General features: G+C 43.8%; 6 protein-coding genes across 7 annotated transcripts; 3 read left to right on the forward strand and 3 right to left on the reverse strand.

Moving 5' to 3' along the window:
* Nucleotides 1–6: 6 nt before the first annotated feature.
* On the forward strand, nt 7–3,197 carry BCIN_02g02620 (hypothetical protein). Its single transcript, XM_024691192.1, has 10 exons — nt 7–343; nt 458–518; nt 1,241–1,615; nt 1,800–1,851; nt 1,928–1,985; nt 2,041–2,056; nt 2,156–2,376; nt 2,446–2,691; nt 2,745–2,914; nt 2,968–3,197. The coding sequence occupies exons 5-9, from the start codon at nt 1,965–1,967 to the stop codon at nt 2,859–2,861; spliced, it is 621 nt and encodes a 206-aa protein (XP_024546962.1). The 5' UTR covers nt 7–343; nt 458–518; nt 1,241–1,615; nt 1,800–1,851; nt 1,928–1,964; the 3' UTR covers nt 2,862–2,914; nt 2,968–3,197.
* A 647-nt stretch (nt 3,198–3,844) lies between these two features.
* Bcdnm1 lies at nt 3,845–7,153 on the reverse strand. Its single transcript, XM_024691193.1, has 4 exons — nt 6,797–7,153; nt 6,365–6,742; nt 4,659–6,305; nt 3,845–4,596 (listed from the first exon to the last, which is right to left on the reverse strand). The coding sequence occupies exons 1-4, from the start codon at nt 6,893–6,895 to the stop codon at nt 4,282–4,284; spliced, it is 2,439 nt and encodes an 812-aa protein (XP_024546963.1). The 5' UTR covers nt 6,896–7,153; the 3' UTR covers nt 3,845–4,281.
* An 876-nt stretch (nt 7,154–8,029) lies between these two features.
* Nucleotides 8,030–11,106, reverse strand: Bcctf4. The gene is made up of 3 exons (XM_001558775.2): nt 10,812–11,106; nt 9,085–10,761; nt 8,030–9,030 (listed from the first exon to the last, which is right to left on the reverse strand). The coding sequence occupies exons 1-3, from the start codon at nt 11,010–11,012 to the stop codon at nt 8,380–8,382; spliced, it is 2,529 nt and encodes an 842-aa protein (XP_001558825.1). The 5' UTR covers nt 11,013–11,106; the 3' UTR covers nt 8,030–8,379.
* A 66-nt stretch (nt 11,107–11,172) lies between these two features.
* On the forward strand, nt 11,173–13,010 carry BCIN_02g02650 (hypothetical protein). Of its 2 annotated transcripts, none has more exons than XM_024691194.1 (3): nt 11,173–11,486; nt 11,545–11,754; nt 11,810–13,010. In XM_024691194.1, the coding sequence occupies exons 1-2, from the start codon at nt 11,276–11,278 to the stop codon at nt 11,547–11,549; spliced, it is 216 nt and encodes a 71-aa protein (XP_024546964.1). In that variant the 5' UTR covers nt 11,173–11,275; the 3' UTR covers nt 11,550–11,754; nt 11,810–13,010. The 2 variants fall into 2 exon arrangements, with proteins under 2 accessions (XP_024546964.1, XP_001558824.1); XM_001558774.2 differs by having other exon boundaries at nt 11,173–11,482.
* Nucleotides 13,011–13,679: 669 nt separating this feature from the next.
* BCIN_02g02660 (hypothetical protein) lies at nt 13,680–17,919 on the forward strand. The gene is made up of 2 exons (XM_024691195.1): nt 13,680–16,121; nt 16,171–17,919. The coding sequence occupies exons 1-2, from the start codon at nt 14,005–14,007 to the stop codon at nt 17,654–17,656; spliced, it is 3,603 nt and encodes a 1,200-aa protein (XP_024546965.1). The 5' UTR covers nt 13,680–14,004; the 3' UTR covers nt 17,657–17,919.
* Nucleotides 17,920–17,949: 30 nt separating this feature from the next.
* On the reverse strand, nt 17,950–20,064 carry Bop1. The gene is made up of 3 exons (XM_001558772.2): nt 19,132–20,064; nt 19,001–19,066; nt 17,950–18,940 (listed from the first exon to the last, which is right to left on the reverse strand). The coding sequence occupies exons 1-3, from the start codon at nt 19,303–19,305 to the stop codon at nt 18,242–18,244; spliced, it is 939 nt and encodes a 312-aa protein (XP_001558822.1). The 5' UTR covers nt 19,306–20,064; the 3' UTR covers nt 17,950–18,241.
* Between the last annotated feature and the right edge of the window lie 2,668 nt (nt 20,065–22,732).

Here is a 22,732-nt window from a genome sequence, read left to right on the forward strand (position 1 = left end):
CGGCTGCATGAAGCCGCGGAATACATGTGTAGCTCTAAACAAATTTTCTTCGTGTTTTTCACCAGTTGATGACGCATTGCGGAAGTCCTTAAGGAAAGGATAGCTATCCAGGTGGTAAAGAAAGTGTAGTAATGAATATATATGGTCATGTCAGCAGTTCTTGTGCAATATTTTGTTTGAGTGAGAAAACTATTGAGGTATTTTGGAGAACTACTCGGTAAAGAAAGGAGTATCTGCAGTAGAAAGGAAAGACTTTGCTAGATCAAGATTCACAGCTAAGCTGTGTCCATTTTGTGGACAATTGAGGTCAAGGAAGGTCGGAGGTTGGAAAGGCCGATGGTGTGTATGTTTTCCTCTGTGTTCGACTTGGATCTGTATCTCCTTTGCTTTCTTTCAACAATGAAGACAAGTCAATTTCCAGAAGACTAGAAGTTTGGCTGACAATGATTGAATACAGAGAGAGTAAGCTGTCTACTGTGGTGACTGGACATGCAAGAGAGTTGCATCATATGTATGAGGTATGCCATGTTCTGGCAGAAAGTTCATTATTTCCAGCTTCAAGAGGTTTTCGAGAGCAATTACTATGCTAGGTCCTTCTGTATCTGCATGAGAGGGAATCGTGAAGCAATGAGCATGAATGCTAGTGTATTCAGGCGTAAAGTGTTACGTTAGAATGTTAATTGGACCGATTCTATCTCGAAGTTCATTGGATGGGGATGGTTACCCCTTTTGGAAAGACAACCCCAAAGCAAGATCGCTCTTTCCAACTCTAGTAATTTGGAAGGGTTCGAACTTTCCATAATACGGAATTCGAGTCGCTTATCGGCGTGTAGTATGCGTCCTAATATATAGCTTGTTTCATGGAGTATCTTACCTTCTTCATCTCTGTTCTTGCAATCCTTCCGTGGGACCTTGGAAGGAAAACACAACTTTGATACCTGGAATACTACCATGAGATTAAAGGATTCATCTTGACTTCTTCATTGTTGTTTATCAGGGGATCATTCCAGAACTACTTTTAAAAAGTCACCACTGTGATCAACAAGGTATATTGAGTGTCCAGGTTGTTGCTCGAGGATGTTGGAAGAACTTTTTTTGCATTGCCATGCCGACCTGAATGTCCTCTCTTAATTTACTTCTCACCTCTTTATGTTTTGACCCCCAGATTTAAATCTGTTTACCTTCATCCACTGTGCTTGGTTTCTCAACACTGTATCAAACACAATCTGATCATTGGTAGCAGTGGATTACGACCTTCAACGTCAGGGTACCTCAAGTTAACTCCTCGTTGCCTTTACATTACTTCAAGATTGTACATTCGACCTTCACTGAACCCTCATCCTATACTCTTCTCCAACACATACCTCCACGTCGGCCGATATCTGATATTATTGCCGTGTTTGGTATCAACACGGTTTAGCTTCCTTTTCCACCCGCCGCGCTCATCCTCTCAAATTTCCAGTTCCGACAAGCAGATTTGTTCTCCCACAACACTTGTCTTGATTAAACCCAATCTTCTTTTAAAGTTGTGGTTTACCTCGTGGGTGTTTCCTTTTTGTTACCAAAAGATCACGGCTTTCAGTACAAATAATACGTGAAGAATATCTCGAACTGTGTAAGTCTCCTCCTGCCCCCCAGTTTTCTTCAAAATTTGTATTTTGGTTTTGACCACCACCACTACTATGTTTTTTGCCATTCATCAAAAGCAGAACCAGTTTTGATATAACATACGTGGATATGTTATCTTGATTCCTCATCTTCATTGTTTATTGGTCTAGCATACTGAAGCATAGTATTAGATCATATTTCCTCTTTTCTACCTGACTCGAACCTTCAAAACACTCTTATTCGGTATGCGGGCTCTCTCTCGGTCATGATTTTAATAGACAATGATCCTGCGCTTAAAACGTATCTGATACTATCTTAGTCCCTTAAACCAACAATACAAAGTACAAATTTACATCATGGCGCAAGTTATGATGCCAGTATGTTGCTCTCCATCCTTTGTGCAATACCTAAGATCACTAGCAGCAAATTCAGATGACACCATTCAATCGTGAGTATCCTTATCACTTTAATTACCCACAATCATATCAGCACTTCACCATAATCAAGTTTTTGAAAGATAAGCAAACCAGGTCTAATATTGTCACAGAAAATGAGAATGGCACCCCCCCTCGTCCCTTGAGCAGACGCAAGAAGAGAGAAGCCGAAGCAGCAGCAGCAGCAGCAGCAGCCGCCGTTGTCTTACCTGAAGATCGCAGACGAGCCCTGGAAGCTACGTACAACGGAGCTAGCGCTGGCGAAGCCCGTGAGAAGCTCCTTCAGAATCCATCAATGTCACTTGGACCTGGTCTGCATCTGTCACCAACTGAGGTAAGCACAGGTGTATTTGTTATGCATTTGATGTGGGAGTAACCCTCGCTTACAATTATATCTGCTTAGGATAAGACGTATAACCTTCTCACCCATTTTCGTATTCCTGGACCTGAACTCGTCAACAAGAGCGTCCCTAGCTGTGGCTTGCCATCAGGATGGTCCGACAAGCATGACCGCTGCATTGCGTATATGTCTACTCATGCTCCGTTGGTTCAAGGCAAAGTTCCCAAGCAAGAGTCGCTTCAACCTCGGTATACTACCCGCGAGATTACCTCTTTCATTCTGAAGAGGTTTCCAGAACTGTGCCGCCACGTGGGTTCACAACATACAGTCACAATTCTGGGTTTTTAGCTGACTTTGCACAGCGTATCAAGGAGTCTACTATTGAACTGCGCCTGGAACTCCTGGACCGTTCTGAGAACTCTTATTTCAGTGTTGAGTATGGTGGTTATAGTGATCATGAGTGGGCTCGAGGCATCTAAAAGTGCATCTTTTTCGAATTTCAATCTGCTACTTAATGTGCTGCAACATTACCGTGGGTGTGAACGCTCTGTATACATTGTTGGCCATGATTGACTTGTTATTTAGATCTTCTCTCAACGTTCTGTTAAGGGTCTCTTTGATTTGTGCAACACTCCTCGTGTAGCTTTGGGTTTGGAGTGGACGAATACTATTTTGCTACGATAATGACTCAAGATACTACATAGTTGTTTTTATGGTTTACGATTTCCTGCATTCTCAGATAGATCATAGATTATCTCTCAGGGATTCTTTTCTCTATCTATGGATTTATGCGGCGGCGTTTTGAATTTCATACAAGTTTCAAGATTGTTGATTGATCATCTTCTAAGATATCTTTCTGCTTTCTTTTAGAGAGCTTCGATGCATGTCATATGTGGCCTCTGTACTAGATGTATCTCCATTCCGTTGATTTCCAACGTATCAAGTCTTGACTCTGAGCTTTCAATGATTGTGACAAACATCTTAGTATCTCTTCTCGTGAACATCTACACAGCATCACTTAATGGTCGGAAACCCCCCTCCCCACACCCAGGCCAGACGTATCTGGCCTCATAACCCACCTGATAACCTGCTCAAAAGCTGAGCCATGTTCAGACTTAGATATTTACCAGAGGATTTCATTTGCAGTGCCATTTATTCTCTTTATTGAGTGGGCACCAATACCATGATAGAGTGAGTGCAGTCTCAGAACATACTGTTTGTATATGGAAGCGCCCCCTTCTCAATTATTCATCTCGTTGCAAAGCAGAGCAGAGCAAAACAACTCAACAGTGTTATTGATTCAGATTTTGTTTCTCCTATCCTTCATATATCCTGACAGACCCCATTATCTTCTGGCTAATCGTGGATGGAATCGGATAGCATAAGCTCACATTGTATTCAAGATACGTCAATCGCGGAGCGATCACAGTTCGCATCAAAAGCGAAATTTAACATTCATCATTCGACAATCATCGCCATTGGATTCATTGTTATAAATAATCATCTAATATAAGAATCCCAAGAAACGAGAGAAAGTAAAAGAGAAAAGAACCGGAATACAATGGCTTGCATAAAGTACAGTGAGTGTAACGACACAAGTATCAAGAAGTCAGGAATAATGCTTCTGGAGTAGGAAAAGATTACAGTTCGTTTTTCGTTCCACGTTCCATATTCCATAAGTAGTGTGGACAATGCAGAGTAAGAGCTGTGTGTGTAATCTACAAGTACTGATCTCGCCGGGGTTTCTTTTCTTCTCATATCCATCACCAAGCCTATCCTTCATCACCTATCACCAATCCTTTGTGCCCACCAAACCATCATGAAAGGGTCATGAAATTGCATTGCGTATCATCGTCACATCCATCTATATTTTTATCATGCGCTCTGAACCCCAACCTCTTAAATGCCCACTTCTCCTACAATCTTGGCAGCTTCCTTGTACGTCCTCAACAACTTCTCGCACTTCTCTCTCTCCTTCTTCACTGCATCATCTTCGTAGAGTAGCTCACCAAATAAGTCTTCACGATACAATTCGCTAACCAGACGGTTTTGGACCACGTCTTTGGAGTGGTTGACAAGTAAATGCATAACAGCTTTGGGGACTTGGTCTGCTATTGATTCACGGACAATGTTGAAGTAAGATGATATAAGGGCACGGATGAGTTCGGTTTCCATAGCTTCACGGTCTGTGAGTGCTGGCTCGGCGTTATTTCCCTGAGGTTTGGTGTTAGATTTGATTTATAATTTAGTGGTACAGAATAAAATGAGAAACTTACGAAGGGAGAATCATAATTGTAATCTCTCTGTGCACGGCCAAGTTCGTAATCATCCTCACGAGCTTGTTGGGCTGGTGTTCTTTGAACAGGACGTTCTTCCTGCCGCCTGATACTTTGTGTAATACTTGGTTCTGCGCTTTGGCTCACGTGTCTGCCGAGGTTTGGATTTCCCATCATTTGCGCTGACGAAGATGCTTGTGGGACGCCTGCTCCACCTGGTAAACCACCGTCTTTGCCAAAGAAGTAATTCAAGAACGAATCACGAGCACCACCGGCTGCTTGGCCGTTGAACCTTGGTGGTGATCCTCCACGAAGTCCATTCATTGATGATACCATGGCGCTTGTACCGTTTTCCCGGATTGCAGGTGACATGCTTCGAGATGTTTTTTGGAGGTGTTTTCGGTGGGGTAAGTTTTCGAGCTTCTCTGGAACAGCATCCGCTTCTTCTTCTGGAGTTTCCCCTCCATTTGCAGCTTCAAGCTCCTTTCGGCGTCTATGCTCCTTTCTCTCCTTTTCTTCCTGAATCAACCTTCTCCTCTCCTTTTCTTGTTTATTAGAAACAACGTTACTCATTGCTGCAGCTGCGCCCAGGAAATTGGGATGGTTTGTGTTGATATATGCCCTTTGAATGGAGATAAGAGACTCCACATATTGAGAAGCTGGGCCAAGACGTTCGCGCAGCAGGTCAGAGACCACCTCGATAAGCTTGGTCTGGAGCCTGGGAAATCTAGTGAGTTCAGTTGAGCCGCAAGTGTGACATATCTTAATCAGCTCTTCATAAACTAGTTCCACGCATCTTTGACTGGGAACCTCCAATAACTTGATTTGTGGCTTGACTAAAAGATCGAATGCGAGCTCGGGTACAAATAAGCTAGGTCGTGGACCAGTCGAATTTCGGATTGCTGTTCGGATATCTAAAGCGGAAAGATTTGTCGTTGGGTCTATAGTTTCTAATGAATTACCAAATACTGAATTGAAGATATAGTATATTCTGGCTCCTCCGCATAACTCCTTGGTCGAGATCTCCGTTGAGGTACCATCAATGGATGCGATGAATGAAGATGCAAATCTAGTCATCAATTGCAAAATCAATGCACCTTTATGTTCCTTGCCACTGAAATGCATATCTCCATAACTAGCAAGCTCTTGTTGTGTTTGTCCCATGAGGGTGTTCAAACGAGCCTTGATATCAGGTAATCTCTCTCGAATATGCGCCATCAAAGTAGTGTTGAGACTTTTTGCCAGGAATTGGGTTCCGCATCGGGTTGCCATATTTCTGTATGCAGGGTGGTGTTTGAAGAAGTCCGCTTCTGACTTCAAGGCCTCGGAAAGGGTCTTGTTCCCTTGAATATCTTGCTGTGATCTGTTGACGACACCGATAAATCCCAGCTTAAGGGGGTAGACTCTGCCTGACAGGATATCCATAGCATTTGTACCATGGTCCATAAGGTCTATTTTTGTGAGAACTCCAATAGTTCTTCGGCCAAGAGGGTCGACATGCCTGGCAAGTTTTAGAGCCTCTGAATTGACGATATCAACATTTGCTGGAGATACAGCCAAAATGATACTGTTTGGTTTCGCGATGTATTCCGATATCAGATTTCGGGTCTGCTTTTCGATATCTGTGGGTTGATCTCCGATAGGAACCTGCAAACAGTCAAAACCTCACCCTCTCGCTTGCAACATAAGGAATGGCAGGAATTTACCTTGGTTAAACCTGGCAGATCGACCAAAGTCAAGCTAAGAACGTGGGGCGAGTAAATCTTAAGGTTGATGGGGGATCTGTTAATCCCCTTGTTGTTTCCAGCTATTCTCGCCGTTTCGTTCTCGATTTCCCTCTTCACATCCTGAAATTCTGTAAACCTCCTGTTTGGGATATGATGAAACTCGGCCCATTCTGGTTGTGTAGCTACACTCGCGGCTGTGTGCGCCTCTGGTGCATCTTCTTCCTCTGATGGTACATTGATAAGTTGCAGAATGAGGGGTCTACGAGTAACAATCCCACTACCACGGGGAAGGAAATCTCGACCGACGATGTTCTCGAGTACGGATGATTTTCCAGACGATTGGGATCCAACGACTACCTAGAAATTGATATCAGTGCCAGTTTTCGCAACATGTTGAAAAGAGGACGGTACAATCTGAGGCAGATCTAAGCTGTCATTGCCAATAGTGTTAAAGACAAGATCTTGAAGCTTGTTCACTATCCCGAGCAAATCCTCACCAAGAGCAGCCATTGCGTTGTTGTCGAGGGGTAACCAAGATGTGCCGAGAGGGGAAAGGTGTTGAAGCTAAGTTTTTAAGAGATATCGCGTTCGGCGTCGACGATCACAGGATAGAGAGATGATATCTGATTCTGGCGCGTGATGGTAATATCCAAACCAAGGAGATTCGAGGAGGCTCTGTGGTATATCAAGACCCAATAGCAGGGGATCTCGTAGCTATTTGAGGTTGAAAATAGAATTTATTTACTCTTTCCCGGGTTCACTTCATTCATATAATTTACCAAGGCAATGCATCGAAAAGAATCGGCTACAGTTACGTTTTAGCCACATTCATACATCGATTGTGGTGTGGCTTTATTGATCGATGCGCCACAGGCACGCAATTGATCTAATCATTTCATCTCATTCATTCAGTCCAATCCATCATACCATTCATCGCTTGGTACGTACACTCTTCGATCTTCAATCTTCATCAATCTTCAATCGTCTCTCCAATCTACGACTAGGAATTTCACACCCAGACAACCCCTCCATTTCGTCTGATCCTTCTTGACTATGCTGCTAGGTAGTTATTCACAGTTACTCAAGTACACAATGCAAAACCGATTTATGAATGAAGATATGAATGTTGTTTCATTATTTCATTGGGTGCTCTCCCTCCCTCCATCCAGTCAGTGCTAGACAGGGTATGAAATATCATAACTTTCTCGTCAACAGCTAATGCAAGGCCTTTTGTTCAAAAATTCTCTTCTAGTACTGGGGCACCTTTCCATTTTGGACAGATCAAATTTTTTCTCATGCTTTGCTGTCTTCTTATGAAAGGTCTGGTTAGTCTAGAATCTAGTCGATCCAATGCCATATCACCAGCATATGGATCAACCCCATCTTGTTGGCATTGCGTTCTTCGCTTCTCCACTCCATACATATACGAACGATAAGGCCTCACAATTCCTACCATAGGGCTTTTCTCATGGCGGTTGATAAGACAAGTCATGCATACATACTCCGTATGAATATCTTCATAAATAATAATGAAGAGTGTTGTGTTATCACGGATGCGTATGACGGTGGATCGTACCCAAGCGAGAACGCGAGGTACCCCACGTTTAACAGACAACAGCAACATGACCAATGAGATCAATACAGTGTACATATTTCTACAATATGGACTTATCAACTTCACCTGCACAATGGCTGAATCTAGACACTTGCTGACTAACTGATATGAACTTGAATGTTTCCGGTCAAATAGAGGCTACTCCAAATACTTTCTATATCCATAGACGGTGGGCTGAGATTAACGGAGCATCTAAGCTTAAGCGATCATGCAATCGTCGAACTCAAATTCGGACCTTAAAGAGTACCATGAGGTATGTATCCGCTCCCGTCCGGCTGTCGTAAGAATTGTGCATCAAGCTTTCTAGATATTCAACTCATTCCGCATTTTATAACTTGTGCAAGTGCACTTGCGATACCTTCATAAACCCATTACTTATTTAGTCCTCATCCATCTCCAAGAGTCTTTCCTCACCCAACTCCCTGATTTTTTCTCCTAAGATTGTCCTATCATATTTATCTGCTACTTTGCCCGCTGCCTCGATAAATTTCCCTGTCCTATCCTTCATTAATTGCACCATCTCCAATGCCCTCATACCTCTTTCCTCGCCTTCTATACATTCCGCCATCATCATCCTCAAAAGTGTCTTGTCAATTTCGACATCCATGGTTAATAACTCTTCTCGTTCTGCCCTTGTGCTTGCAGTGGATTTGACAAGATCTGACTTTAATATTGATAGAATGCTCTTGAGAGCGAATTCTCCTTCTAATTTCTTCATTTCATCTGCACCCATCTCATCGTCGTCATCATTCCCATTATCAGGCTTTGACTGTGAGGATATGGGTATCTGGAAATCAAACTCTGAGAGCAAGGGACGAGGGAAGTAAGGATATTTGTCATCACCTTTCAATATGATGCAATGGAATTTGTTGTCTGACACCGCCACGGGGAAATAGGTCTCCGTTTTGCGCCCACTTGCAAGACGAGAGAGAAGTTTGGTATCAAGAAGAGGAACCCAGCTTGCCTGTGATGGCTCACGCCAGTGAACAAGAGTTAGTAGTGTTCCGGTAGAGTCGTAAATACATGGATCCTGGAGATTTGAGTCAATTAAGTGAAATAATCTTGACCCAGAATGTGTACTTACCCCGTTGTCTGAAAAGAAAACACTTTTGACTGTCTCGCCATCTGGCAAGGCGACAACATCTTCGTTTTGGCAGATTTCATCTCTTTTAATGTTTTGTATGGTATACAGTAGTTTGGTATTACCATCCGCACCTACAGGACCATTTCCCAAAGTAAGAACATAGTCCCTCCAACTCGCGCAGGTAACCATGGGACTACTCTTTTGTCTATATACTCTGAACGGTATTCCGAAAAGTGTGTATATGCGCACATAATTTTTGGTAGTAGTGACTGTAACAAAAGAATCGCTAAGTGCAATAGCACTCACTTCCTCACCTTTAGGGAGCTCTGTTTGCCATTCCACACGATTTGTACCGTTAGTCCAGGATTCATGAGGGCGATATAATATCGTCGCCGGATGACCATTGCCGGAAGGACAAGAGTAAAGAGAGCCGTTCTCATTTAGGCAGGCTTTATCATAAAGTAAATGATCCGTGAAGCGAAAATCGCGGTAGGTTTCGCGATCGTAGAATTCTGCGCTAATCTGATGATAATCACCCTGATCAATTGTCCAGATAAACCCAATAAGATTGAGACAAAGATACTTTCGGTCTCCCCGCCAGGGAGTACTACCTGGTTGAAATGACTCGTGATATTGTGGCTCCCATGACTGTGCGTGCCTCTTATTCCTAGAGACCCCGTAAGAATCCACATCGTCCGCAGGTCTCTTACCATTACCATTCAACCCGAGTGCGTAACCAGCGCCATCGTCATCAATAACAAAGTCATCTTCATCCCCCATAATATCAGAGCCAAGGATATCATCCAAGCTGTCAGGGGAGCCACGCCGGACGCCCCGAAGGGGCATATCCTTTGTGCCATTTGCGTTCGGTCGTCGTGCATTATTTGATGTTTCTGACAAGGGATCATGTACAAAAGGGGCTTGTTGGCGTCCTAATTTGACTAGATGAGCATGCTCACTGGGTACAAAATCTTGAAATATATAGACTTCTCCATCCGAGTTTGTGAATGAGAGCAAGTTGTCTGTGGGATGCCAGGCTAAATCCATAACATTTGCATGATCATAAGTAGCGATAATCTTTTGTGTCTTGGTTTCCCAAAGTAGTATCTTTTTATCTTTTCCAGCCGATGCAAGCATTGCTCCATTTGGGGACCAAGCCAATGCTGTGATATCTCCGGTATGACCATCGGCGAAGATACGCTGTTTCTCCCAGTCATTCCTGGATATGACCTGAATATCTCTTGTTGCTGTAGGTGCAGCGAATGCTCTGCCATCCGGATGCCATGCGACTTTTGAACTAATCTCGTCATCCGTCTCAACGGCCCTGATAATTCCATCGATTGTCTTCACAAGTTCAGGGTCCTCGTTTAATAACGAATAAACGTATATCATACCATCCGTACATGATAGAGTTATGATTTTATTGCTTGGGTCGAAGGATAAGTGCTTCACGGGCTTCCGCTGATCTCTGAGGTACATTGTATGGTTTACATCGTTTGTATTAACGATTTTGACGGTCAGTTCGTCACTGGCCACGGCACACCATCTACCATCCGAGGATATCGCAATGTTTCGAACTGGCAGCGAACAGCGCATAAGGAACTTGTCGAATGCCATCGTATCGAGGGAATATTTGCTAACAGTTCCATCTTCAGAGCCTGCAACGAAAAATTCATTCTCGAAGCAAAATTAGCATGATATTCTTCGCAGATTTTTTGGAGCCCTACCGTTGAGTCAACTGCCATATTCTGCTCTTGACAGTCATCAATGTTCGTGGGTTCTCCATCAGACCCAGTCTTGTATACTCTAATCGTGTTATTTGAACCAATTGTAACCAATTTTGTTCCATTTGGAGTATATGATAGATAAGTTGGCCCAGAAGTATGAGCCGGCCTGGGTCTTAGGTTGATCTGGGTCGTGGAAGCCATCTTAATTGAGTTGTCGCAGGCAGGATAGTTTTCAGAACATTTGTTATGGATCAAATGGACCGCTATGAAGTTGTGAATACTGAATAGATTACGCGACTTGGATAAGGGAATCGCGTATCAGCGTAAATTCCACTTTACGCGTCGCTACCCTTGTAGGATTGAATTTCGAATGCCCATAGTAATAATGAACCCCCACTATATTAGCTGTATCAATATGGACATATAACATATGAACTGCTCGTTGATTGCATTTTATATCAATCATGTCTCGATCAACAGATCCAGGTCATTTTTTTCAAACTGACGCATCCGAATCTACACGAGCACGCAGAGCTGCAAAGTCGGGCAACAAGAATGGAAACCCCATTGTTTTACAATCAAAGATTCTGAGCTTAATTCCAGACCCATTTTCCTCCCAGTGCATTTATATCGCGGAAAGTGCTGGCTGTGTGCGGAAGGTCAATACTGAAGTAGGTACGATGATTATCTAAGGTGATGCCATATTCTAAGCACTATCTAATATCATTATCAGACTAGAGATACAAAAACGGTTTATCGAGGGCCAACTGCGCCAGTTACTTCAGTAGCCATCGGAGGCCATGGTGGTAATACACTTTTTGCGGGATGTTGGGACAAACAAATTTGGAGTTGGGATAGGGAAAGTAAAGATCTGGGCAAGAAATTCAAGGGCCATTCAGACTTTGTCAAAGCAATTGTCTGCGTGAATATTGATGGAACGGATGTAAGCTTCTTCGCCTTGGTTTGAGACTAGGTGTGCCTACTGACACCTTTTCAAGTGCTTAATATCTGGTGGAGCTGATGCCAAAATCATGGTATGGAACACTGCTACTGGTGAACGATTGCATACCCTGCGGGATAAGAGTGAATCCATGATGGCAGTACAAGACCTCGCCCTGGACCCCGAAGATTCTACCAGCTCCGCCATTGTTCTCGTTTCTTCAAGTAGCGACCCCCATATTCGAAGATGGCGCATTAGCCTGACATCTGCATCGCAAATACTTGACACTACCGAAGACGTTCCGGCACAGAGCAAGCCTATTAGAGATACGATTCTTGAGCACGAAACAAGCGTCTACCAAGTCATATTTGCTGGCGATGAAGAAGAGACGGATCTGTGGACTGCAAGTGCCGATGGGACGGCTAAATGTTTATCAAGAGCGAAGAATTGGAGCACAGAAGAAACATACGAGCATGGAGACTATGTCCGTGCTGTAGCTGTCACCGATACGTGGGTTGTTACCGCAGGTAGAGACGAAGATGTGAAAATCTGGGACAAGGCAACTGGGAAACTATGGCATATTTACGATGGTCATTACGAGGAAGTTACGGGTCTGGTGATCCTTAAGGGTGAAAAGCAAGCCATTAGCACCAGTATCGATGGTACTGTAAGAATCTGGGGACTCACTAAAGGGGAGCTCGAAAAGGCACGCCTCGAGAGCGAAGAGAAAGCCAAAGGAGTCGTTAAGGAAGAGAAAGTCGAGCCTAAAAAGGGCCTAATGACTGCAGAAGAAGAAGCAGAGTTAGCAGAGCTATTAGACTCTGGCGAGGACTAAATACTATCGAACGGCTAGGTCAAATGGATCCAGTTTGTCGCTTGTTTAAAAAATCTCCGACTGCATACTAAGTATTCCAGATAGTCAAGATCGGATGTTTCAAGTTCTGAAATCTCAGGCTAAGTAGTATTTACTTTGGTGATGAAAAGTTTATTTGGCAAGCTTGATGGCTAATTCTGTGTACTTTGTTCCATATTGGTCAACGGCTATATACTTCCTCTACGATACGACAATTGCAGAACCATTGGTGGCAATTCTGATTAATTAGTCCTGGCATCGCGAAAGAGAAGAGGCAATGCTTCTTACTAACAGATGTGGAATAAATCATTTCAATATGTCCAACACCTCACGCTATTACATTATCATAGGGCTACACTTCACCGTTAGCTATCCATATCAACTTCACAATAATTCCTTTTTAACACTCCCCTGCGTCATGATATGCAAACAAGCTGTAAAACATGTGAGCTACTGATGTACTCCAGATTTCTAACCCTTGCCCCTAGTCTCATTACTTGAACCAATAAATGGTGTGAGACTGGACTCATCCTCCTTCAGTCGGTCAACTGTAGCATTACTGGGGAGAACCTTCCCCCAATTGAGTCAAGAAAACACTCGGTGTACGATTAGCGTCCTTTGTCCTTGTATTGTGATAACCTAGACATTTGCGCACGACCGGAAGCACCGTAGCAGACTTAGTGAGGTATCTATCTATAGGTGGTCTCTCGCTGCTGGCCCTTTCGCTTCGTGTGCCCGATGTGACGCTCAAGTTAGATTGGAAGTGTGCATAGCAATTGCAATTGTCAGAAACCTCGCAAAAGACTGCAACCTAACCTTGTATATCCATCAATGCGCAGTGAAAGTAGGTATTGCCAGTCTTGTCAGCATTGTCCACCTCTATCGAAAAAGCACCCGCAGCGACCAAAGATTTCGTGCGTGTGAAATCCCACCAATACGGGGCGTTCCAGCTAGTTCTGGTTCCGTGCCGATCCAATCTATTAGCGCATGGAGTTTGAGAAGCGATCTACCAATAAATAATGATTGGCCAATAAACATTCAAAATATCAGACCTCCAAACCTTAATCTACATCCTGGTGGAGATCAGTCAAGACGCAACTGGTACCAAAATGGAATCAAGATGGACTCAAATAGTCGAAATGTATCTCCTCGGTATCACTTACGCCATTTAAACGCCGGGCCCCTTACACTCTTGGTAGCGCGTGATTCCGTCCTCGGATGGTGGCAGTGGTAACAGGTCTAGTGGCCTTCAAGATCTCCAAATTCCAATTTATCACAGACTTTCATTCAATTTTTTTTCACCTGGCTAGCTATCTCATTTCCTACCATCAACGGTGGAAATTATATACATCTCTTGTTCAATTGTGCCCACAAACTATTTTGTACCTCGCGTTTCCTGAATGAATGTGTGGCAAACATCATCAACGAAGGAGACCAATCCCAAGACTTATCATCCGATCTCCAAAATGACACCAATCACCTCGGACGAGAACATGAGTGTTGGAAAGCTGGTTGCATTAGAGGGTAACATAAATACCATTACAACACAACTGCGACTTCTTCCACACTCGCATATGATTCTCATCGTTGCGCCTCTCGATCATTATCTAAGCGAAGACTACAAACAAGAACCATTTGAAGCTCGAGCATTTGTCCGCGGTGTTTATATCGCTCTCGCACAACGAAATGAAGAAGCGAGATCATTTCTACGATCATCACCTCAATCGAAATTGGCATTTTTGAACGGTGGAAGTGTTAGTGCCCGAGCAATATGCGTTGCTAGAATATCTCAAAGGCTCACGTATGGAAACTTCGCAGAAGCAGAGACTATCTTCCATGATATTGTCAAGGATGGAGTAGCAGGTCTTTTTAGAAATGTCGAGTCTTCAAAGCCTATTTCTAATCCAGAACCGGAAAAAGCATCAGTCAAATCTCGCGCGAAGTTACCGAGGAGGCTGAAGTTAAGAAGTACGAAAAGCGCAACGACGTTAGGCGCAAAAGACCTACCAGAGCACGAGAACAATGTTAAGGGGAAAGGAATACATGGAGCTCATAATTTGAGAATTAGGGATGATAGCGGCCTTCAATTTATACACATCTCTGGAGAATCTAGAACAATTACACCAGAACCATCAACGTGGAAATTCCAAAATGGAGACGATATCCGGACGACGATCGTTTCGATACCTCATGAGACCAGGCCAAGTCAACTCAATAGAGAAGGCAGCCGACTTAGTCAGTACAGTGGCACATTCGGCCCTCAACCTCCCTCAAGCTCCAAGCCAGCTTTTCCCGTGCCGAGAAGTAGATATTCAACGCAGCAAAATACGGACATTGACGAGGATGAGGATTACTTTGAATATATCTCACAAGACGATGAGACCTCTTTTACTACACCCAACGTTGTTTATGGTGAAGCATGTGTTGTGGATATGCAATCTGCGTTGCCAACACCTTCCACGCCTTCGGGGTGGACGAAGTCTGCAGGCGATTTGTTGTTGGATGATAGCTCAAAAGATCTAAAGAAATTCAAACGTGCAGCATCAGCAAATGATCTTAAGAATGCCTTAAATATATCAAGGAAGAGTTCCATTAGGGATCCAACTTTTAAGAAGTTGCCCAAAACGGCATTTGTAAAGGCGTCTAGAACTATGATCAGGAGCCCTTCGAATGCAAGCACTCCTATCTCAGAGAATTCGATGTGCTCAAGCTCAAATGGTATGCCCAGCATAATTCAGGGTAGTGATTATGAGGTTAAGGAGGATTTCAATTCAAATGGGCCGGTATTCGATATCGTTGAGGATGTAGTAATTCATTTCACGGATAATTCTCCAGGAGAGATCATGCGATCGATATCAGGGTATAGAAGCGGCAAGTTCCCAATCTCTCCATCGACTTTACCGCGACCATTACCCACGCCTCCCAGTACAGCAGCAATGGCTGATGAATCTTCGAATTCAAGACAATCTACAAACCAAGGGAGATCTAAGAGTCAATGGGATTATCAACAACGTGTCGAAGTTGATCCATTCTTTCTAAGCGGTTCGCCTATTTATGAATTAAGTGGATCGCCTGCTTACGAAGAGATGGAGCAACAGAGGGCGTCAGAGAATGACGATGCTGTGACCAATGAATCTTTGCCAACGCCCGCATCAGCTACGTTTTCTATTCACAAAGACAAAATGGATAAGTTCTACGAATTCTCGGGTGCATATACCAACAAGTCAATGGATATCCAAAATGAATTCCGCTCCTTTTTAAATTTTCACTTCCCAAATGAAGCCGCAGCACTTAGCAAACACCAAAATTCGTTAATGTCTGGATTGGGCCCATTCTTGAAAGATATGTTTAGTAATGGTAACTCAACATGTTACGAGGGACCTGCTGTTGATCAGATTCTTGCAGTTGGGTGCGAGAAGGGAATAAGTAATGTTTTCTGTGCTCAACTTCTTGGACAAGTAGAGCACATTGGTGTCAAAAAAAGTGGCGAGAGCCGAAGTGGTAGAATTGATCTCAGGTATTTTGACTCTGACTTTCGTGACTCCTCATGAACTAACAAAAACTAGGTTTCTCATTGCAAGTGCCATGCAAACATTCATGTCTCAACCACTTCCTGCACGCAAAGGTTTAGATCCCATGAGCGATCCCAGATTACTTGCCGATCTGATAGTTCCCCATCTCGAATTATATCTAGCTACGAACTCTCTCGTTCGATTTCTCGTTCTCAGTTTCCCGTTTGATCAAATCGCAACCGTAATTGCTCTTCGCAGTCTCCTAGGTTCAGATCTCATCAAAGTCGCGGGTGTTTTAGATACGCTTTCGTCTGATCCTCCTTTATTCGCTAAACCCATTCTTTCCAACTTTCATTCTTCGCATCGTTCATACGATTTCGCCATTTCCACGAATCGTCGACGTCCCGAGACTTCAGATCGCAATATCCTCAAATCCACTCTTGGCACTTCCAATGAGACAGATGCGGAAACAACACTCAACTGCCCTTCATCCTCCTACTCCCTCTTCTTCAAAGCAGACTATCATCTTCCTTCCACCGCCTCCTCCCTGGAGATACAAAACTTCCTAAACCTCATCCGCAAAAATATCGTTGAGAGATTATCCTGGTACCATGCCGAACAAGACTTCCTCCAACTTTCCCCAACACCCAGTTCTACCATTACGCAAGACGCATCAACATCGACCGACGAAGAATTACCACGTGCAGATTCCAACACACATGTGCCCATATTAACCCTCTCCCGAGATGCCTATCGTACATCTTCTATCTACGATTCACAGAGTGATTCCGAAATCGAAGTTCTACGTCCACCAACAAGATTATTTCCCTCATCTCAATACCCAAATAGCAATCGATCAACGGCGAGAATACCATCGCTTATCGAAGCAGATTCGAGTTCTAGCGGGCATAGCGGTAGTAGTTCGACGATCCGTCATATTCCTATTGCGATTGAGCGTCAATCCTTACTTTCCGCTCATCCCTATTCCCCTCTCTCGAATCATTCACTCTCAAACTCCGAGTTTTTTCCTCTCTCTCTCCCTCCTCCTCCTCCTCCTCATCCCCAACCCATCGCCCGAAACCAAATCCAAGAATCCCAACAACCCCATCAACAAGAAGTAGCAGAAGTAGCAGAAGAAGCAGAAGAAGCAGAAGAAGAAGACGAAGACGACTTCGCCTACGTCCTCCCGCACAACCAGTCTCGCATCCCCCAAATCTCCACCCCCACCACGGCCAGCACACCGCCCTCTCCCCCGTACCCCGACCATCCCCATTCCCCCAACCTCTCCTTCGCCGACTCCCAACTCGACTACAACTTCGACGAAGACAGCGACGACGACGCCTACGATCGCATGGTGATGGGCTGTTATTCGCCCGTCAGCGCTAGGAGAAGGAGCATGTTTTCTAATAATCTTAATAATACTAATACGGATGGTCCGTTTGGAACCGGGAACGTGAGGGGAAGAGAGGAGCTCGAGATGAGGGGGTTGATCCACAAGGGGAATAGTCGGAAGGCGCTGAAGTGGTTGGGTTTGGCTTGATTTGTTCTTCTCTCTTCTTTGCTGCATATTGTTATGGAGTCGAGATGACTCCTTTGATTTTTTTGTGTATCATATTGTATAATACTTGTATACTTGTATACTTTGGACCATCGAATTAATATCCGTGTCAAGCCTGTAGGAAACGGACGATGTGTTCATGCTAAATCTTATTGTATACCACCATTATTGTTATTATTATTATCATCATTATCAAGGGAGCACAGAATGTATAACATATTCACACGTCATCAAATATCGACACACTTGGAATGAGCACCCCAAAAGATCAAGGATGTTGTAAAGTAATTTGATTGATTATTATCCTCTACACTGCAGTTATACTACAAGAGGTTTTCCTATGCTCAAATGCCAAATGCCGAATGCCTTCCGAGTAGTAAAAGAAAAAAGCCAGTAATAGCTCCCCTTCCATCCCTTCCATCCCAACTATCTCATAACTCACTTCTTTCATTGTCTGGTACAATCCTCCTATCCTCATGTCAATTTTAACAATTTGTTTAATCTCCTGGTACATCGTCTTCACATCGTTCGCGACTAGTATCATACAGATTACAGTAAAGAGGATATTTAAGCACCCTCATCATCATCGATGCGGATGGCACCCTCGCTGGACAAGCCATGGCTCCACCATCCATCAACAGATGTAGAAGCACTACCGTCATGAGCGAACAAGAGCCAAAGACCAAAAACAGGCTTGGCCAAGACATCAAGGACAGCATAAGCAATGATCTCGGCATCAACCGACCAAGTGCGGGATCCATCACCAATACCCCAGACGATTGGGTAAAGGGTCCAGATGATCAAAGTGTAACCTGCAATAGCAGCGAAAAGCTTCGAGGTCTTGGCATCCTTGGTTGAAACGGCACGACGACCAGGGACGACAAGTTGATAGATGATGACTAAGAATGCAACACATCCCATAGCATACCATCCCCACTTGGCAGCTCCATCATTGTGGTAGGCAGCAAAGAGACCAGTCAAAACCATGACGAGATCAGCAACGATGGTAACCAATATGTTAGCACCATTGAGACCAGCAAGGAATGAAAGATCGAGGAGGAGAAGGGGAGTAGTCAAACTCCAATCAACATAACGAGCCCAGAAAACTTGTCTATAGACGTGCTCAACAGTATCTGGGGTGTGTTCGTGGACTTCTCGTAGAATAATATGTGTAAGAGCGTTTCCGTCACCAATTGCCATTGCATAGTATGAGAGGGTGGCGAAAAGAGTGATGAATGCAGTAAGAACATGGAAGAGGCGTTTTTGCTACAAGGCGATAGATTAGTAAATGGATTGCGTGTTTTCTAGAATCTGCGAGACACTTACCACTGGTACTCTCCAAGCCAAGTAGAAAAAGGTAAGAGTTGAGAGGAGCATGATCACAAAGACAACCTAACAAGTGATACAAATTAGCCAACGATATTGCATGTATCAGGAGAGTGATTGAGACAACTTACCCATAATGTTCTCTGGCCCGATTGACCGGCAACTTCATAAGTTGGGACATTGGGAACGACAGTGGGAATTGGGGCGACCGAGGGAGTAGCAGTCGCGGTGCTTGTTGGAAGTGGGAGAAGAGCAGTGGTTTTCTTCATAATGTCCATCTCGAGAACCTGCATTGGATCAATCATATTGATTGATGATTGATAGGATAGTGGGATCTCTCGTATGTATGTATGAATGGATGGATGTATTCAAGTCCAAGAGTTAAGAGAGTTATGTTGTGGGATGATGTTGAAGAATTGAAGAGGTGAAGAGGTGAAGAGGTGAAGATGGATCGAATCCTTTTAAGAAGTTGGGAGAAGAGATCGAATGACGAAGCTTGGAAGGAAAGAGGAGTAAAGCAGGCAGGCAGTTGGTCGCAGGTACATAACAAGGTCTAGTTAGCTAGCAAGCGATCCAAAATATGCCCCATTCAGGTTTAAGCGGTGATTATTATTATATTGTTATATCTTATTGTGGTTAGACCGTTCTGTGTGATTGGCTGGGAGGGGTGAGGAGTGAGGAGTGAGGAGTGAGGAGTGAAGAGGAAGAGGAAGAGGACGAGGAGGAGGAGGGATGGTATCGGAAAGTACGATGCACAATCCAGATTCATCCACTCTACGCTGTACCAGACACACACATGAGCATTATGTTCAAATCCAGATCCAGATCCAGATCCAGACGGCATGGCTTGGATCAGAGAAAGAGCGAGAGAAGTAGCTACATTACTACCTATCTTTCAGCCCCTACCCAGCCGCCCCATCTCAGCCACTCGCACGAATGAAGAATATGATCTCCGCGTTCCTTTTGTTTGTCAGGATGCTGATGACGTATTGATGTCATCGCAACATCGAAACATGGGGAAGTGAGGAGTGAGAGTGAGGAGTGAGGAGTGAGGAGGGAATGGCGAAAGGCGAAAGGCGAGAGGTCTTTGTGGTTTGATTGGCTCGTGGAGCTAGCTAAGTGTTGAGGTCAAAGCTCTCGTAATTCCAGCATGCATATGCTGCTTACATAAGCCACGCAAGGATCAGCTCTGGGGAAAGAATCATCTCTTGCATCTCTTACATCTCTCCCCCACCCTCCTCCAATCGGCCATGGCAAATCGAACTTTCCCATGGGAGATCGAGAGGGCCGCATCAACTTTGCATCGTCCTTCCACCGTGTTCCTCTGTATGCGACGGCGAGTGCGGAGTGTTCGTGCTTACATCACCTGACTGGGCATCTTTTATCCTTTGACCAACTTTTCGTTCCTTCTTTCTTTCTTTGGGTTTCTTTCCATCGTGTAGCCAGATACAGTCACATCACGTATTGCCCCTAGCTCGGCAGTAGTAATGATCTATGCGCGGCCGGAGGACTAGCTCCGATCATAACTTGGTCTTTCTGTTTCAGAACGGATATACCCGGTCTAACATCACATCATCAACACCAACCGTGTGGCGGATTAATAAATGAATATATCACCAGTTGTTGCCTCCCCATTCTCGCTTTGCAACAACGTGCATCGGGAGTGCGCCGATTTGATTTGATACACCATTGTTCGAATAAAGAAAGTGAAGTATCACGTATATCAGAATATGTCTTGTGCGGTCGCACATCATTTCTTTTTTAATTTGCTTCCCGCAAGTCATACTTCGACGTCGGGCAAGCAGTTCTCTTTGTGGGATTGACTGAGAGTGCGTGAGTGAGAGTGACAGAGTGAGTGACTGAGAATGACAGAGTGATTGATTGCATCGTGTGAGGTAAGCCAAAGCTACAGTTGCTGCTACCATTTATTGGTGCTGCTCTTCCATCTACTGACTACACGTTCAAGTGGAAATCCACGTTGGTACTATCCACAGCATCAGTATACATGCATGTGTGGTGTGTTGCAAGGCTTGGAAGTGAATGAGGGTGTGACAGCACGTGATCGATGATGTTGCAAATTACAACTCAATACTTCCTAACACAATGCACAAATGTGTACTTGCATACATAAATCTATCACAATGTCTGCATAAGCATTTCGCTTGATTGCGCCTGAGGAGTGTGATTACAAAGCTGTAATGTTCTCTATAATAACTCACGCGACCCATCTCTTCCTCTCTCTCCGTTCCCCTACTATAACTTTTGAGGAGAGTTCTACAGTTCTGTGATATGTGATGTGTGAATCTCTTGAGAACCGAGATTTTGATCCCAATTTGCTTACTTGACACTTCTCGTACGCAACAACGATCAAATATACCAGGCAAGATGTCTCGACCGTTTCCCGGGTGGCAACAATCTAGATATGACCAACATCAAGGAACTAAAGCCATCGAACACAAAAGATAAAGGTTCTCGAATAAGAACAATCTGGTCAGCTCTCTCTCCACAAGAATTCTACATCAAAGCACCAAGTCCTGGGGCATACGAGGATACTCACGGAGTAGATATAAGTGAACTCCTCAAACCTCATACATACCTCAATCATTTTCTTGTATAAAGAACATCCAGACGCCAGCGGACGAGTATCGGTATTTGTTTCATACGATTTACATATAAATCAACACGTCAACAAAAGGTTGATCTAGGTCATTTAAACAAATCCGAGCTTCTTCTCCGTGGCCGTCTAGCATTTGACGATTCATCATTCTACAAAACAGTCTTTGTGTGGAACATTCGTGGGTATTATGCATCTTAACTCACTGAGTGGGCATGATCATAACGATATCCATCTCACGAGTATCGTGTTCGAAGAAATCGCTACATCAGTCAGTTGTTGTAGATTTTGATAGCTGCAGAAAGATTAAAGAGTCATTTTTGAAAGGGTCAAAGAATAAGAATATGTAGATGGCGTGATATGGATGGGATGACGGCGATGGTAAATGATCATCTGGATTTTTGTAGATGGAGAATTGCACGGTTGGCTAAGGGGGAAATTGACAAAGGGATTTCTGGAGAAGGACTCGTAGGTGAATGGGGAGAGTGGATGAGAAGAGCGAATTGATTCGAGTTGGATAGATACCGAGAAGATGATAGGGGGTTTCTTTTTGAGTGGAATGTTGGGGATGAGTGTATGGGGATAGGTAGGAGGTGTGTGGATGTTGGTCTTGGTCTTGGTCTTCATCTTCATCTTCATGTTTGTGAGAAGAAATAGAAGTGTAGAAATTTTGCAGCAGGATTGATGTGAGAAGTTGTTAGATTGGATTTGATTAGATGGTATCGTATTTTTTGAAGGGGAATGGGAATGGGAATGGGAATGGGAATGGAAATATATTATATATCATAATTACCTCATTACCTCATTACTTCATCATCATCATCATCTTCTTCTTCTTCTTCTTCTTCTTCTTCTTCTTCTTCTTCTTCTTCTTCTTCTCATCTCTTACAAACAACAAACTCGGAATGAGGTGAGGGAAATAGAAGGGAAGGGAAGGGGAATGAAAGGGAATATAGATTTCTTCGGGTAGATAGATCGTAGATCGTAGGTCGATGTGTGAATATATATGTACGTTGGATAGCTACATATCTGTATCTGTATGTATGGAAGCTTAGTTTGTATGTGTAGGTATGTGTGTGTGTGTATGCACTTTGAGATGTAGAATGGGATATGGGATA

Source organism: Botrytis cinerea, chromosome 2, assembly GCF_000143535.2.
Source record: "Botrytis cinerea B05.10 chromosome 2, complete sequence".
Classification (NCBI taxonomy): domain Eukaryota; kingdom Fungi; phylum Ascomycota; class Leotiomycetes; order Helotiales; family Sclerotiniaceae; genus Botrytis; species Botrytis cinerea.